We start from the raw sequence: 17,321 nt of genomic DNA on the forward strand, positions 1-17,321 counted from the left end.
TTGTTGAAATTTGGAACAAACTTTTGTTTCAGTTTGAATCTCCCTCTTGCAGCAGTCACACAGCCTGCAGCCTCCAACCTCTGCACACAGCCCACAGTCAGCTGCACCTCGTTGATGCACTCAGGCTCCCAAATCAGAGAGCAGCCAATCCCAGTGCTGTACCTGTCCTGGGAGTGTTTGATGGGGACAGTGTAGAGGGAGCTTTACTCTGTATCTAACCCGTGCTGTATCTGTCCTGGGAGTGTTTGATGGGGACAGTGTAGAGGGAGCTTTACTCTGTATCTAACCCGTACTGTACCTGCCCTGGGAGTGTTTGATACTTTGCCAAAAGCAGAATTTATTTTGATGAGTGCATGTGTACGAAGTGCTTTCTCTAATTGCTGTTTTGGGCATCCTGGATCCTGTTGGCACTATTTATACCCACACCAGAGATGAATACACACACACAGCCATGGGTTTAACGGAGCTTTATTCCCCCTGATGTATTACAGTTTCTCACAATTCTAGCTGAGGGGCTCCATTAATGTGTGAAATTAACCCACTTCAGAGACTTCCCTTGAAGTTTGTGTGCTGGGGGAATGAAGATGGTTAGTTCAGGATTATGGAGCAGGTTCCCAGTGGGTGAGCTGTGCCAGTCTCGACCTGAGTTGACGGGTACCCAGTGAGTCTGAGGATGCAGGAGAGAGGGGTAGAGGGAGGGAGATAAAGAAAGTTAGGGGGCAATTTAAGAGGCGGAGAGGGAGCGAGGGAAGGAGAGAGAGACTGAGACAGGGAGGGATTTGAGTTTTACAGAGGGGGAAGGAAGTGTTCCGTGTCACAGGTCAATGCTTAGCAATAACAGAGACACAAGCCAAACTGTTTGTGGGGAATTGTGGAGCTGGTGCAGGGGGTGTACATTCTCCGGGGGAGGTGGGGTTGGTGGCTAGGTGGGAGAGTGGTTAACCAGGGGGCAGCAGTGTGAGGGGGATGGGTGTCACCCAGGGGGTGTTTGGTGTTTCTGTCATCCAGAAGTGTAGCCATGGTGAGAGATGTAAACTCCTGCTAAACACAATAGTTGGATCAGGTGATTCAGGGAGAAGGTGGATTGAATGTTTGCTGGGTGAGGGATTGGGTGACTTGGTGATGACCCCGTTCTCCATGGGTTTTGCTTGTGGATAATTTCAGGCTTGTTCTGCTGTCTATTGGTGAACTGGCTCTTCCATCAGCCCCCTGGGATCCATGACCCTCCCGATGTGCAGCAGAGAGCCAGAGGGATTGTCATACAGGACCAGGAGGAAAGGCCGGTTGACATGGAAATCCATGATGAGTTGTCTGTCATTGGGATCCAACACCGGAGGCTCCCTAACACCTTTCTCGTCCAACTCCAAGACAGCATGGTGTTTAATGCTGGAGACCATCAATGGCACATTTGTAATTTTATTCAGTCGGGACGGTGTGTACAGAGGAGTCAGACCTGGTTTAAAACAAACAGACATTTCTATGTTTACGTGCTTTTGTTTGAAATTTCTGCAAGAAATTAAAAATTTTACCAAATTCCCACTTCACCCCACAAAAATGTATCAAGCATTTTCGGCCTGCAGGTTTAAAACAGCAGGTGGAGGAAAGATGTGAAACCTCAAGTTGCTGGAGAAGAGAGAGAATCAGGGAGAGGTAGAGGAACTTAATGTTACAATGCAAGGAGATGGTCAACACAGATAGAATGATTGACCAACCTTATCCAGCACAGACTGCTGAGAGGCTGAGCTCAATCAGACACTAAGGATTTGCTGAAACCACACTTGGTTTTTGAAAGCTTGCAGAATGATAAAATAATACAGAACAATAGGAGGCAATTGTTCCTGTGTCGGCTTTTACAATCTATCCAATTAGTCCCACTATCCCCTCTTTCCCCACAGCCCTGCACATTTTTAATTTTCAACTATTTATCCAACTCCCTTTTGAAAGTTACTATTGAATCTGCTTCCACCTCCCTTTCAGGCAGCATGTTCCAGATCACAACAACTCACTGTGTAAACAAAAAAAATTCTCCTCATCTCCCCCCCCTGATTCTTTTTCCAATGATCTGAAATCTGTATCCTCTGGTTACTCACCCCGCCCCCGCCCCCCCCTCTGCCACTGGAAGCTTTCTCCTTATTTACTCTATGAAAACCCACATAATTTTGAACATCTATTAAATCTCTTAACCCTCTCTGCTCGAAGGAGAACAATCCCAGTTTTTCCAGTCTCTCCACAAAACTCAAGTCCTCCATCCCTGGTCCCATCCTGGTAAATCTCCTCCGCACCCTCTCCAAGGCTTTGACATTTTTATTAAAGTGTGCTGCCCAGAAAGGAACACAATTCCCCTGAGGCCAAACCAGCATTTTGTAAAGGTTTAGCATAATTTGCATTTGCATTCTCTGCCTGTGTTTTCAGAGGATTCCTTTTATTACAGTAAGGAATCTGAGAGAAGGTTTGGAAGGAAGGCTCAATAGAGCCTAACCTGCTGCCTAAAACATTAGAGTCATAGAGAGATACAGCACTGAAACAGGCCCTTCGGCCCACCGAGTCTGTGCTGACCAACAACCACCCATTTATACTAATCCTACATTAATCCCATATTTGCTACCAAATCCCCGCCATTCTCCTACCACCTACCTACACTAGGGGCAATTTACAATAGCCAATTTACCTATCAACCTGCAAGTCTTTGGCTGTGGGAGGAAACCGGAGCACCCGGAGAAAACCCACACGGTCACAGGAAGAACTTGCATACTCCACACAGGCAGTACCCGGAATCGAACCTGGGTCCCTGGAGCTGTGAGGCTGCGGTGCTAATCACTGCACCACATTGAAAGAAAACACTTACATTTCTATAATCCTATTATGACGTCATTGGCTTTACAGCCAATTAAAAACTTTTCAACGTGGTTATTGTTATAATGTTGGAAACACGGCACACAGCAAGATCCCACAAACAGCAATGTGATAATGACCAGATAATCTAGTTAGTGATGTCAGTTGATTGATAAATTTTGGCCAGGACACTGAAGAGAGCTCCCCTGCTCTTTAGTAGCGATCATGGGATCTTTTACATCCACCTGAGAGAGCGGAGAGGGTTTCAGTTTAATACCTCATCTCAAAGAGGGCAGTGCGGCGCTCCCTCAGTACTGACCCTCCGATAGTGCAGCACTCCCTCATTACTGACCCTCCGACAGTGCAGCACTCCCTCATTACTGACCCTCCAACAGTGCAGCACTCCCTCATGACTGACCCTCCGACAGTGCAGCACTCCCTCAGTACTGACCCTCCGACAGTGCGGCACTCCCTCAGTACTGACCCTCCGACAGTGCGGCACTCCCTCAGTACTGACCCTCCGACAGTGCGGCGCTCCCTCAGTACTGACCCTCCGACAGTGCGGCGCTCCCTCAGTACTGACCCTCCGACAGTGCAGCACTCCCTCAGGACTGACCCTCCGACAGTGCAACACTCCCTCAGTACTGACCCTCCGACAGTGCAGCACTCCCTCAGTACTGACCCTCCGACAGTGCAGCACTCCATCATTACTGACCCTCCGACAGTGCAGCACTCCCTCATTACTGACCCTCCGACAGTGCAGCACTCCCTCAGTACTGACCCTCCGACAGTGCAGCACTCCCTCATTACTGACCCTCCGACAGTGCAGCACTCCCTCATTACTGACCCTCCGACAGTGCAGTGCTCCCTCATTACTGACCCTCCGACAGTGCAGCGCTCCCTCATTACTGACCCTACGACAGTGCAGCGCTCCCTCATTACTGACCCTCCGACAGTGCAGCGCTCCCTCTTTACTGACCCTCCGACAGTGCAGCGCTCCCTCAGTACTGACCCTCCGACAGTGCAGCACTCCCTCAGTACTGACCCTCCGACAGTGCAGCGCTCCCTCATTACTGACCCTCCGACAGTGCAGCACTCCCTCAGTACTGACCCTCCGACAGTGCAGCACTACCTCAGTACTGACCCTCCGACAGTGCAGCGCTCCCTCAGTACTGACCCTCTGACAGTGCAGCACTCCCTCAGTACTGACCCTCCGACAGTGCAGTGCTCCCTCATTACTGACCCTCCGACAGTGCAGCGCTCCCTCATTACTGACCCTACGACAGTGCAGCGCTCCCTCATTACTGACCCTCCGACAGTGCAGCGCTCCCTCTTTACTGACCCTCCGACAGTGCAGCGCTCCCTCAGTACTGACCCTCCGACAGTGCAGCACTCCCTCAGTACTGACCCTCCGACAGTGCAGCGCTCCCTCATTACTGACCCTCCGACAGTGCAGCACTCCCTCAGTACTGACCCTCCGACAGTGCAGCACTACCTCAGTACTGACCCTCCGACAGTGCAGCGCTCCCTCAGTACTGACCCTCCGACAGTGCAGCGCTCCCTCAGTACTGACCCTCTGACAGTGCAGCACTCCCTCAGTACTGACCCTCCGACAGTGCAGCGCTCCCTCAGTACTGACCCTCCGACAGTGCAGCACTCCCTCAGTACTGACCCTCCGACAGTGCAGCACTCCCTCAGTACTGACCCTCCAACAGTGCAGCGCTCCCTCATCACTGACCCTCCGACAGTGCAGCGCTCCCTCATTACTGACCCTCCGACAGTGCGGCACTCCCTCAGTACTGACCCTCCGACAGTGCAGCGCTCCCTCAGTACTGACCCTCCGACAGTGCAGCACTCCCTCAGTACTGACCCTCCGACAGTGCAGCGCACCCTCATTACTGACCCTCCGACAGTGCAGCACTCCCTCATTACTGACCCTCCGACAGTGCAGCATTCCCTCAGTACTGTCGCCAATGGAAACGCACTTACTCATTTCCCCAAGCGATTCCTTCAGCTCCAGTTCAGCATTAATCTTGAGCCTGGGTAAAGAGACACTCGCTTTCACTTCCTGCAGCTGACTGACCAGATCATGGATAAACACGGGGTTCAGACTCTCCTCCAGCAGGCTCATGTTCTTCCTGATATCGATGGGCAGAAAGATGAGCAGGCTGATGTCACCCAGATATCGAAACAGGCCAATCTGGAGAACAAAGAGTGAATTCTTTCGACAGAAATCTGTGAAACTCCACAAGTTCTGCAATCTGCTCCATCCAAACACACAATCACACAGAAGAGTGTAAGCAGAGAGCAGAACACTGGCTGATGTGGCACTGAGCTCCACACACAGCAGGAGGCCCAGGCTGGTGCCGAGTTAGTGAATCTCACCAGGGAGGCAGTAGATATCGCCCTGCATTAGGGAGAAAATCAGCCAGGATTCCTTCTCCTGATTGATGTCCTGTGACCACATGCTGGAAGGGTTGCTTTGCGTCTATTGGATTACAAGGTTCAGCTGTATTACCTCTCCGACAGTCAGCACTCCCTCAGTACTGACTCTCCAACAGTGCGGCGCTCCCTCAGTACTGACCCTCCAACAGTGCGGCGCTCCCTCAGTACTGACCCTCCAACAGTGCGGCGTTCCCTCAGTACTGACTCTCCAACAGTGCGGCACTCCCTCAGTACTGACCCTCCAACAGTGCGGCGCTCCCTCAGTACTGACCCTCCAACAGTGCGGCGCTCCCTCAGTACTGACCCTCCAACAGTGCAGCACTCCCTCAGTACTGACCCTCCAACAGTGCGGCGCTCCCTCAGTACTGACCCTCCAACAGTGCGGCGTTCCCTCAGTACTGACTCTCCAACAGTGCGGCACTCCCTCAGTACTGACCCTCCAACAGTGCGGCGCTCCCTCAGTACTGACCCTCCAACAGTGCAGCACTCCCTCAGTACTGACCCTCCAACAGTGCGGCGCTCCCTCAGTACTGACCCTCCCACAGTGCGGCGCTCCCTCAGTACTGACCCTCCCACAGTGCGGCGCTCCCTCAGTACTGACCCTCCGACAGTCAGCGCTCCCTCAGTACTGACCCTCCCACAGTGCGGCGCTCCCTCAGTACTGACCCTCCGACAGTCAGCGCTCCCTCAGTACTGACCCTCCGACAGTCAGCGCTCCCTCAGTACTGACCCTCCCACAGTGCGGCGCTCCCTCAGTACTGACCCTCCGACAGTCAGCGCTCCCTCAGTACTGACCCTCCCACAGTGCGGCGTTCTCTCAGTACTGACCCTCCAACAGTGCGGCGCTCCCTCAGTACTGACCCTCCCACAGTGCGGCGCTCCCTCAGTACTGACCCTCCCACAGTGCGGCGCTCTCTCAGTACTGCCCCTCCGACAGTCAGCGCTCCCTCAGTACTGACCCTCCGACAGTCAGCACTCCCTCAGTACTGACCCTCCCACAGTGCAGCACTCCCTCAGTACTGACCCTCCGACAGTGCAGCACTCCCTCAGTACTGACCCTCCAACAGTGCAGCACTCCCTCAGTACTGACCCTCCGACAGTCAGCGCTCCCTCAGTACTGACCCTCCAACAATGCAGCACTCCCTCAGTACTGACCCTCCGACAGTGCAGCGCTCCCTCAGTACTGACCCTCCAACAATGCAGCGCTCCCTCAGTACTGACCCTCCCACAGTGCGGCACTCCTTCAGTACTGACCCTCCAACAGTGCGGCGTTCCCTCAGTACTGACCCTCCAACAGTGCGGCGTTCCCTCAGTACTGACCCTCCGACAGTGCAGCACTCCCTCAGTACTGACCCTCCAACAGTGCGGCGTTCCCTCAGTACTGACCCTCCAACAGTGCGGCGTTCCCTCAGTACTGACCCTCCAACAATGCAGCGCTCCCTCAGTACTGACCCTCCAACAGTGCGGCGTTCTCTCAGTACTGCCCCTCCGACAGTGCGGCACTCCCTCAGTACTGACCCTCCAACAGTGCAGCACTCCCTCAGTACTGACCCTCCAACAGTGCGGCGTTCCCTCAGTACTGACCCTCCGACAGTGCAGCACTCCCTCAGTACTGACCCTCCGACAGTGCAGCACTCCCTCAGTACTGACCCTCCGACAGTGCAGCACTCCCTCAGTACTGACCCTCCGACAGTGCAGCACTCCCTCAGTACTGCCCCTCCCACAGTGCAGCGCTCCCTCAGTACTGACCCTCCGACAGTGCAGCACTCCCTCAGTACTGACCCTCCAACAGTGCGGCGTTCCCTCAGTACTGACCCTCCGACAGTGCAGCACTCCCTCAGTACTGACCCTCCGACAGTCAGCGCTCCCTCAGTACTGACCCTCCAACAGTGCGGTGCTCCCTCAGTACTGACCCTCCGACAGTGCAGCACTCCCTCAGTACTGACCCTCCGACAGTGCAGCACTCCCTCAGTACTGACCCTCCGACAGTGCAGCACTCCCTCAGTACTGACCCTCCGACAGTGCAGCACTCCCTCAGTACTGACCCTCCGACAGTGCGGCGTTCCCTCAGTACTGACCCTCCAACAGTGTGGCACTCCCTCAGTACTGACCCTCCAACAGTGCAGCGTTCCCTCAGTACTGACCCTCCGACAGTGCGGCGCTCCCTCAGTACTGACCCTCCGACAGTGCGGCGTTCCCTCAGTACTGACCCTCCGACAGTGCGGCGCTCCCTCAGTACTGAGGGTTAACCAGAGGTTTAATAGTGAGAGATTATTCTGACTGGAAATTAATCAGAAAGAGGAGATTGACAGATTTTTTGGGGGGTCAGGATCTCTGTAGCTATGAATCAAAGCTGGGTAAATGCTATTGAGGTACAGATCAGACAAATATTCTGAGGGATCAGGATTAGAATTAGAGACAACGGGAGGGAGAAGGGAGTGATCAGACCTTCCAATCTATTTCCCAAAAACACTGAACTGGACACAACTTTGAGAGGGAATCAGACAGCAAGGAAGGGAAGGAAAGAGGGAAAGAGGCAGGGAGTAGCGAATAGCTATCGTGTGGACACAGCGCTGGCTTCACTTTTTGACTTTGCAGCCATCTGTGGGTAAAGATTACCTTGCAGCTCAACTCGGAGTCATAACCGTAACGTAAAGGATAGTTTGTGTCAGACATCATGGGAACAATGACATTTTGGCCGTAATCTACGCTGAACACCTTTTGTGTCGTCTCAGCTGAATTGAATTTGGTTAACAGTTGACCTGAAAGAAAAGAAAAGACAATGTACCAGGACAGCTGGACTGTGGAATAAGGCTGGCACAAAGCTGGCAAACTTTGGATCAATCACAGTCAATGCCACCAATTCCATTCACTGGACACCGACTCCATCTCTTTCTCCAGCCACTGTCTCAAGCTTGTGCAGTCGCTTCATAACCTTGGTTTCTTATTTGACCTGACGCTGAATTTACAATACCATATCCACCAGCAAAACTTCCGAACAACACTCGCCTCAGCTCATCTGCTGCTGAAACCCTCGTGTGCCTTCCCTTCATTATACCAACACTGTTTTGGCCAGTTTCCCATCTTCCACCCTGTGTAATCACAAGCTCAGTCAAGCCTCCAGTGAGAGTCAGCACCTTCAGGAACTGTCCCCCAGTGAGAGTCAGCACCTTCTGGAACTGTGTCCCAGTGAGAGTCAGTACCTTCAGGAACTGTATCCCAGTGAGAGTCAACACGTTCAGGAACTGTATCCCAGTGAGAGTCAGTACCTTCAGGAACTGTCCCTCAGTGAGAGTCAGCACCTTCAGGAACTGTATCCCAGTGAGAGTCAGCACCTTCAGGAACTGTCCCCCAGTGAGAGTCAGCACCTTCAGGAACTGTCCCCTAGTGAGAGTCAGCACCTTCTGGAACTGTGTCCCAGTGAGAGTCAGTACCTTCAGGAACTGCCCCCCAGTGAGAGTAAGTACCTTCAGGAACTGTATCCCAGTGAGAGTCAACACGTTCAGGAACTGTATCCCAGTGAGAGTCAGTACCTTCAGGAACTGTCCCTCAGTGAGAGTCAGCACCTTCAGGAACTGTATCCCAGTGAGAGTCAGCACCTTCAGGAACTGTCCCCCAGTGAGAGTCAGCACCTTCAGGAACTGTCCCCCAGTGAGAGTCAGCACCTTCAGGAACTGTCCCCCAGTGAGAGTCAGCACCTTCTGGAACTGTGTCCCAGTGAGAGTCAGCACCTTCAGGAACTGTACCCCAGTGAGAGTCAGCACCTTCAGGAACTGTACCCCAGTGAGAGTCAGCAACTTCAGGAACTGTCCCCCAGTGAGAGTCAGCACCTTCTGGAACTGTGTCCCAGTGAGAGTCAGCACCTTCAGGAACTGTACCCCAGTGAGAGTCAGCACCTTCAGGAACTGTACCCCAGTGAGAGTCAGCACATTCAGGAACTGTACCCCAGTGAGAGTCAGCACCTTCAGGAACTGTCCCCCAGTGAGAGTCAGCACCTTCAGGAACTGTCTCCCAATGAGAGTCAGCACCTTCTGGAACTGTCCCCCAGTGAGAGTCAGCACCTTCAGGGACTGTATCCCAGTGAGAGTCAGCACCTTCTGGAACTGTCCCCCAGTGAGAGTCAGCACCTTCTGGAACTGTACCCCAGTGAGAGTCAGCACCTTCAGGGACTGTACCCCAGTGAGAGTCAGCACCTTCAGGAACTGTATCCCAGTGAGAGTCAGCACCTTCAGGAACTGTCCCCCAGTGAGAGTCAGCACCTTCAGGAACTGTATCCCAGTGAGAGTCAGCACCTTCAGGAACTGTCCCCCAGTGAGAGTCAGCACCTTCAGGAACTGTATCCCAGTGAGAGTCAGCACCTTCAGGAACTGTCCCCCAGTGAGAGTCAGCACCTTCAGGGACTGTCTCCCAGTGAGAGTCAGCACCTTCAGGAACTGTCTCCCAATGAGAGTCAGCACCTTCTGGAACTGTCCCCCAGTGAGAGTCAGCACCTTCAGGGACTGTATCCCAGTGAGAGTCAGCACCTTCTGGAACTGTCCCCCAGTGAGAGTCAGCACCTTCAGGAACTGTACCCCAGTGAGAGTCAGCACCTTCAGGGACTGTACCCCAGTGAGAGTCAGCACCTTCAGGAACTGTATCCCAGTGAGAGTCAGCACCTTCAGGAACTGTCCCCCAGTGAGAGTCAGCACCTTCAGGGACTGTACCCCAGTGAGAGTCAGCACCTTCAGGAACTGTACCCCAGTGAGAGTCAGCACCTTCAGGAACTGTCCCCCAGTGAGAGTCAGCACCTTCAGGAACTGTACCATCACAGGGATTCCTTGACTCCAAAGGATTGTGCTGACCAGGCTGTGCCACTGGGTCTCTGGGCTGAACCAACTGACCAGACTTCAACAACTCCCCCTCCCCTTCATCTCATCCTCATGCCAAGTTCAGCACAGGTTCAAGTTTCAGACCCTGCCTATGTGCAGAATTTTGTGCTCTGGCCAGTACCTTTATAATGAGCAGCACTGAGCAGGAGCAGGCTGATGTCTTGTGGCATTGAGCTGATTACTTGCTTTATCAGACCACTGGTACGGGACTTCGCCCACTGATTAATATTCCGCAGGTCCACCTGGACATTGCCAAACACAGCCTTGGGCCTGGCACCGTAGAACTGATCAACTTGGTTCACAAACTTTGACCTCATTTTCAGTTCTGTGTGAAAAAGAAAAGAAAGAAGAGCAAACAGCAGCAGCTCAATTCCTCAAATTCATTCAATTGACACATTTCCCAGTGCGTTTGCTCAGAGTTTTCCTGATTCAGACTGGCTTTACGTAGTATGATCTGATGGAATCTCACTCCCGTTGATGCTGTCACTCACACTCTCTATTCCTGCTGGTGACCCGGACAGCAGGAGGCAAGGGCAGGAATGAGCTGGTCCTCTGCTGGTTACAGACCAGTGGGCTGCATCATTCTCATTGCAATCAGCCAGCTCACACCCTGGGCTCAAAGTTCGGCTGAGGCACACAATGAGGGTGCTAGTCTCTCACTCACTGACACACAAGCACACACTCAGACAGACACAAATGTATGTGTGCCAGCACAGGTACACACACACACAGTAACACACACAGAGTTATACACACACACACACAATTACACACACTTATACACACACAATAACACACAGTTGTACACACACACACAGTGACACACATATAGTTATACACACACACAGTTACACACAGTTATAAACACACACACAATTACACACAGTTATGCACACGCACACAGTTATACACACACACAATTACACACAGTTATACACACACACACATAATTACACATTGTTATCCTTTTGGGCCTCCTTATCTCGAGAGACAATGGATACGCGCCTGGAGGTGGTCAGTGGTTTGTGAAGCAGTGCCTGGAGTGGCTATAAAGGCCAATTTTGGAGTGACAGGCTCTTCCACAGGTGCTGCAGAGAAATTTGTTTGTTGGGGCTGTTGCACAGTTGGCTCTCCCCTTGCGCCTCTGTCTTTTTTCCTGCCAACTACTAAGTCTCTTCGACTCGCCACAATTTAGCCCTGTCTTTATGGCTGCCCGCCAGCTCTGGCGAATGCTGGCAACTGACTCCCACGACTTGTGATCAATGTCACACGATTTCATGTCGCGTTTGCAGACGTCTTTATAACGGAGACATGGACGGCCGGTGGGTCTGATACCAGTGGCGAGCTCGCTGTACAATGTGTCTTTGGGGATCCTGCCATCTTCCATGCGGCTCACATGGCCAAGCCATCTCAAGCGCCGCTGACTCAGTAGTATGTATAAGCTGGGGGTGTTGGCCGCTTCAAGGACTTCTGTGTTGGAGATATAGTCCTGCCACCTGATGCCAAGTATTCTCCGAAGGCAGCGAAGATGGAATGAATTGAGACGTCGCTCTTGGCTGGCATACGTTGTCCAGGCCTCGCTGCCGTAGAGCAAGGTACTGAGGACACAGGCCTGATACACTCGGACTTTTGTGTTCCGTGTCAGTGCGCCATTTTCCCACACTCTCTTGGCCAGTCTGGACATAGCAGTGGAAGCCTTACCCATGCGCTTGTTGATTTCTGCATCTAGAGACAGGTTACTGGTGATAGTTGAGCCTAGGTAGGTGAACTCTTGAACCACTTCCAGAGCGTGGTCGCCAATATTGATGGATGGAGCATTTCTGACATCCTGCCCCATGATGTTCGTTTTCTTGAGGCTGATGGTTAGGCCAAATTCATTGCAGGCAGACGCAAACCTGTCGATGAGACTCTGCAGGCATTCTTCAGTGTGAGATGTTAAAGCAGCATCGTCAGCAAAGAGGAGTTCTCTGATGAGGACTTTCCGCACTTTGGACTTCGCTCTTAGACGGGCAAGGTTGAACAACCTGCCCCCTGATCTTGTGTGGAGGAAAATTCCTTCTTCAGAGGATTTGAACGCATGTGAAAGCAGCAGGGAGAAGAAAATCCCAAAAAGTGTGGGTGCGAGAACACAGCCCTGTTTCACACCACTCAGGATAGGAAAGGGCTCTGATGAGGAGCCACCATGTTGAATTGTGCCTTTCATATTGTCATGGAATGAGGTGATGATACTTAGTAGCTTTGGTGGACATCCGATCTTTTCTAGTAGTCTGAAGAGACCACGTCTGCTGACGAGGTCAAAGGCTTTGGTGAGATCAATGAAAGCAATGTCGAGGGGCATCTGTTGTTCACGGCATTTCTCCTGTATCTGACGAAGGGAGAACAGCATGTCAATAGTCGATCTCTCTGCACGAAAGCCACACTGTGCCTCAGGGTAGACGCGCTCGGCCAGCTTCTGGAGCCTGTTCAGAGCGACTCGAGCAAAGACTTTCCCCACTATGCTGAGCAGGGAGATTCCACGGTAGTTGTTGCAGTCACCGCGGTCACCTTTGTTTTTATAGAGGGTGATGATGTTGGCATCGCGCATGTCCTGGGGTACTGCTCCCTCGTCCCAGCACAGGCATAGCAGTTCATGTAGTGCTGAGAGTATAGCAGGCTTGGCACTCTTGATTATTTCAGGGGTAATGCTGTCCTTCCCAGGGGCTTTTCCGCTGGCTAGGGAATCAATGGCATCACTGAGTTCCGATTTGGTTGGCTGTATGTCCAGCTCATCCATGACTGGTAGAGGCTGGCTGCATTGAGGGCGGTCTCAGTGACAACATTCTCCCTGGAGTACAGTTCTAGGTAGTGCTCAACCCAGCGGTCCATCTGTTTGCGTTGGTCAGTGATTATGTCCCCTGATTTAGATTTGAGGGGGGTGATCTTCTTGATGGTTGGCCCAAGAGCTCTCTTCATGCCATCATACATTCCTCTGATGTTTCCGGTGTCTGAGGCCAGCTGAATATGACTGCATAGGTGTTGCCAGTAGTCGTTTGCGCAACGCCTAGCTGTTCTTTGTGCAGTACTTCTGGCTGCTTTAAGTGCTGCGGATGTTAACTCGCTGGGGGCTTTCTTGTAGTTCAAAAGTGCAATGCGCTTAGCGGCTATGACAGGTTCCAGCTCTTCATTATGAGATTGAAACCAGTCTGCATTTCTCTTCGCACTTTTGCCGTAGGTGGTCAAAGCTGACTCATAGATGGCGTCTCTGATGTGGGCCCACTTGGTCTCAGCATCCCCTGTGGGAGTGTTTTGAAGGGCTGTTACAAGTGAATTTAGAAATTTTTGTAACAGCTGTGGGTGAGAAATTCTGCTCGTGTTGATGCGCGGGTGGCCCTTCTGCTTGGAATGATGCAACTTCTTTGGTCTGAGTCTAACCTTGCTGCACACCAGGGAGTGGTCGGTGTCGCAGTCCGCACTGTGGAAGCTGCGTGTGATTTGAACACTGTTTAAGGCGGCTCGCCTTGTGACAATGAGGTCTAGCTGGTGCCAACGACGTGATCTTGGGTGCCTCCATGAAACCTGGTGACAGGGTTTAGTGTGAAAGAACGAGTTGGTGATGCAGAGGTTATGATAGGTACACAACTCAAGCAGTCTCTGCCCGTTCTCATTCATCCTTCCAACGCCATAGCGCCCAAGGCAGGAGGGCCATGAGTCATGGTCGGCCCCAACCCTGGCATTAAAGTCCCCCAGCAGGAATAGGTGTTCGGTGTTGGGGATGCTGCTAATGATGTTATGGAGTTGTTCATAGAACTGGTCTTTAGCTTCAGGTGCGGAACAGAGTGTTGGAGCATAGATGCTGAGTAGGTGTACTGGACCAGAGGTGGTGAGCAGTCGGATGGACAGTATGCGTTCCGAGCCATTTGAGGGAGGCTCTATCATGCTGAGCAAGGAGTTTCTGATGGCGAAGCCCACTCCATGCTGTCTTGGTTCTTCAGGATCCCTGCCCTGCCAGAAGAAGGTGTAGTCTTGCTCTGCTAGAGAGCCAGTCGCGGGGAGGCGAGTCTCCTGAAGTGCTGCAATGTCCACATTGAGTCTACTGAGCTCGTTGTTAATGATGGCGGTCTTCCGAGAATCGTTGATTTGTGTAAGGTCTTCCGACAGGCCAGGACACGTAGTTCTGACGTTCCAGCTTGCAAAGCGAAGGGCTGGTACCTTCTTTCCTTTTTTCATGTTGTTTGGTGCGGTGTATCAGTCCACCTTTCAGGCAATGACCCTGAGCTCCAAGCACCCATTGAAGCAGGCAGACTGTGGCGGGACAGAACCTTATTGACCGGGGGCTGCCCGGTTTGAGGCGGGCGGTAGCTGTCCAGTGAGGTGCAATGACCTCTCCCACCGACAAAGGCAACCCGTGGCGCCCAGTTTCTACGCCAATTTATCTGGACTTATAACCCGTAACTGCTGCCTTCCGTGTTGTTTCAGTCGCTGTGAGGCAACTATGGAGTGACCTCTCCATGGCGCATGCCTGGGCAAATTTATGGAGGTTGAGAGTTGCCCAGTCGTCAAAACCCCCCTCTCGGCCTTTCTGGTGGGGTCCAAAGGAGTGCAGGACACGACGTTTGGCACCAGTATGGCTGCAGGAACTGCCGGAAACATGCCAAAGGTGACACATGACCGCCTACGGGGTTCCGCTCCGGATTTTCTGTTAGGGTTTACTCCCTTAGCCTTGGTCTCTCCCGAGACGCCCACAAGGCAGTGGGGTTGTTGGGGCCCCTACACAGGTGTAGGATGGTGCCGGTGGGAGGAGGGGATGCAAGGGGGAGGGGTAGAGGGAGGAGGGGGGGGTGCAGGGGAAGGGGGTGCGGGGTGAAGATGGTGCGAGGGGGGGGCGGGCTGGGACGGGGTTGTGAGGGGGTGAGCTGAGAGGGTGGAGCAGGGAAGGGGACGGGGGTGGAAGGGGGGTAAAGGGGGGGGAGGGGGGGTGGAATCTGGTGCAGGTAATAAGCCATTTCCTCAGTGCCCACCATCGACGTCCGGAAAGCTCATCCACGTCCTTCGGGAGGTGAAGCATCATTTGGCAGACTTAGAGGTGATTACATTTGCTAAGGGTTTTTTTTTTGCAGTGGTTTAAATAAAGGCATGCAGCATTGCCGACAGTGCGCTGCAGATGCTCTCCGAGCCATCTCCCGCGGGCGCTTTGAAGTTGCGGCCGGGGGGGCCGTTCGTGGATGTTTTGGGTGTTCGGGGCACCTTTTCACAGGACTTCTCTCGGGTCCCGCAGCTCCTTCTTCACCTCAATGGACTTACCGCATGCCGTGGCTGCAGACACTCTGGACTGTGAAGACAGCAGGATCGGAGATTAAAGTATCGGCAGCTGTTCTCGTCAGTTTCATCCGGATCAATTTCATTGAGAAAACAAAGAGCAGGTGTGGCTGGGGGAGGGCAGTGGGCCCAGGTAACATACACTAAACTAACTGTTAACTTTTAGATAGGGCTAAAATGAACTGATTTAAAGAGCCAGGGGAATTTAAACAGTTTAAGAGGGCAGATTGGGGGAGAAAACGTTAGGGATGGGAGCAGATGGCCATGGATAGAGTTGAACAGCAAGGGAGCTTCCTAGGGAGCTTCCAGCCCAGGAGCCATCTTGAACAACCATCACATTGTTATACACACACATAATTACACACAGTTATATACACACACAATTATGCACAGTTATATACACACACAATTAAACACAGTTAAACACACACACACAATTGCACACAGTTATACACACACACAATTACACACAGTTATACACACACACACACAGTTACACAGTTATACCCACACACACACACAGCTATACACAGACACACAGTTATACACAGTAATACACACACACAAAATTACACACAGTTATACACACACACACACAATTACACACAGTTATACACACACACAGTTATACACACGCACACACACAATTACACACAGTTATACACACACACACACAGTTACACAGTTATACCCACACACACACAGTTATGCACATGCACACAGTTATACACACAGTTACACACACACAAAATTACACACAGTTATACACACACACACACACACAATTACACACAGTTATATACACACACAGTTATACACACGCACACACACAATTACACACAGTTATACACACGCACACACACAATTACACACAGTTATACACACACACACTATTACACACAGTTATACACACACACACATAATTACAAACAGTTATACATGCACACAATTACACACAGTTATACACACACACAATTACACACAGTTATATACACACACACAGTTACACAAAGTTATACTCACACACACAGACAATTACACAGTTATACACACACACACACACAATTACACACAGTTATAAATACACACTCAATTACACACAGTTATACACACACACACACACAATTACACACTGTTATATACACACACAGTTATGCACACACACAGTTATACACACGCACACACACAATTACACACAGTTATACACACACACAGTTATACACACACAGTTATACACACACACATAATTACACACAGTTATACACACACAGTTATACACACGCACACACACAATTACACACAGTTATACACACACACATATAATTACAAACAGTTATACATGCACACAATTACATACAGTTATACACACACACACAGTTACACACAGTTATAAACACACACACACAATTACACAGTTATACACTCACACACAATTACACACACACAATTACACACAGTTATACACACACACACAGTTATATACACAGTTATACATACACACACAATTACACACACACAGTTATACACACACACACACAGTTACACACAGTTATAAACACACACACAATTACACACAGTTATGCACACGCACACAGTTATACACACACACAATTACACACAGTTATACACACACACACATAATTACACATTGTTATACACACACATAATTACACACAGTTATACATGCACACAATTACACACAGTTATACACACACACAGTTATGCACACACACACACAATTACACACATTTATATACACACACAATTATGCACAGTTATATACACACACAATTAAACACAGTTAAACACACACACACAATTGCACACAGTTATACACACACACAATTACACACAGTTATACACACACACACACAGTTACAC

At 51.2% G+C, this 17,321-nt stretch overlaps 1 protein-coding gene across 2 annotated transcripts in view; it reads right to left on the reverse strand.

Moving 5' to 3' along the window:
- Positions 1–452: 452 nt before the first annotated feature.
- Positions 453–17,321, reverse strand: part of LOC137358960 (pigment epithelium-derived factor-like) — a 127,920-nt gene continuing 111,051 nt past the window's right edge. For both annotated transcript variants that reach the window (XM_068025126.1, XM_068025127.1), the window contains exons 5-8: positions 10,267–10,470; positions 7,897–8,039; positions 4,822–5,032; positions 453–1,453 (exon numbers count right to left, since the gene is read on the reverse strand). In XM_068025126.1, coding sequence (XP_067881227.1) covers positions 1,179–1,453; positions 4,822–5,032; positions 7,897–8,039; positions 10,267–10,470 — 833 coding nt within the window. In that variant the 3' untranslated portion in view covers positions 453–1,178. The remainder of the gene's footprint in view (positions 1,454–4,821; positions 5,033–7,896; positions 8,040–10,266; positions 10,471–17,321) is intronic.

This window comes from Heterodontus francisci, unplaced genomic scaffold, assembly GCF_036365525.1.
Source record: "Heterodontus francisci isolate sHetFra1 unplaced genomic scaffold, sHetFra1.hap1 HAP1_SCAFFOLD_778, whole genome shotgun sequence".
Taxonomy (NCBI): domain Eukaryota; kingdom Metazoa; phylum Chordata; class Chondrichthyes; order Heterodontiformes; family Heterodontidae; genus Heterodontus; species Heterodontus francisci.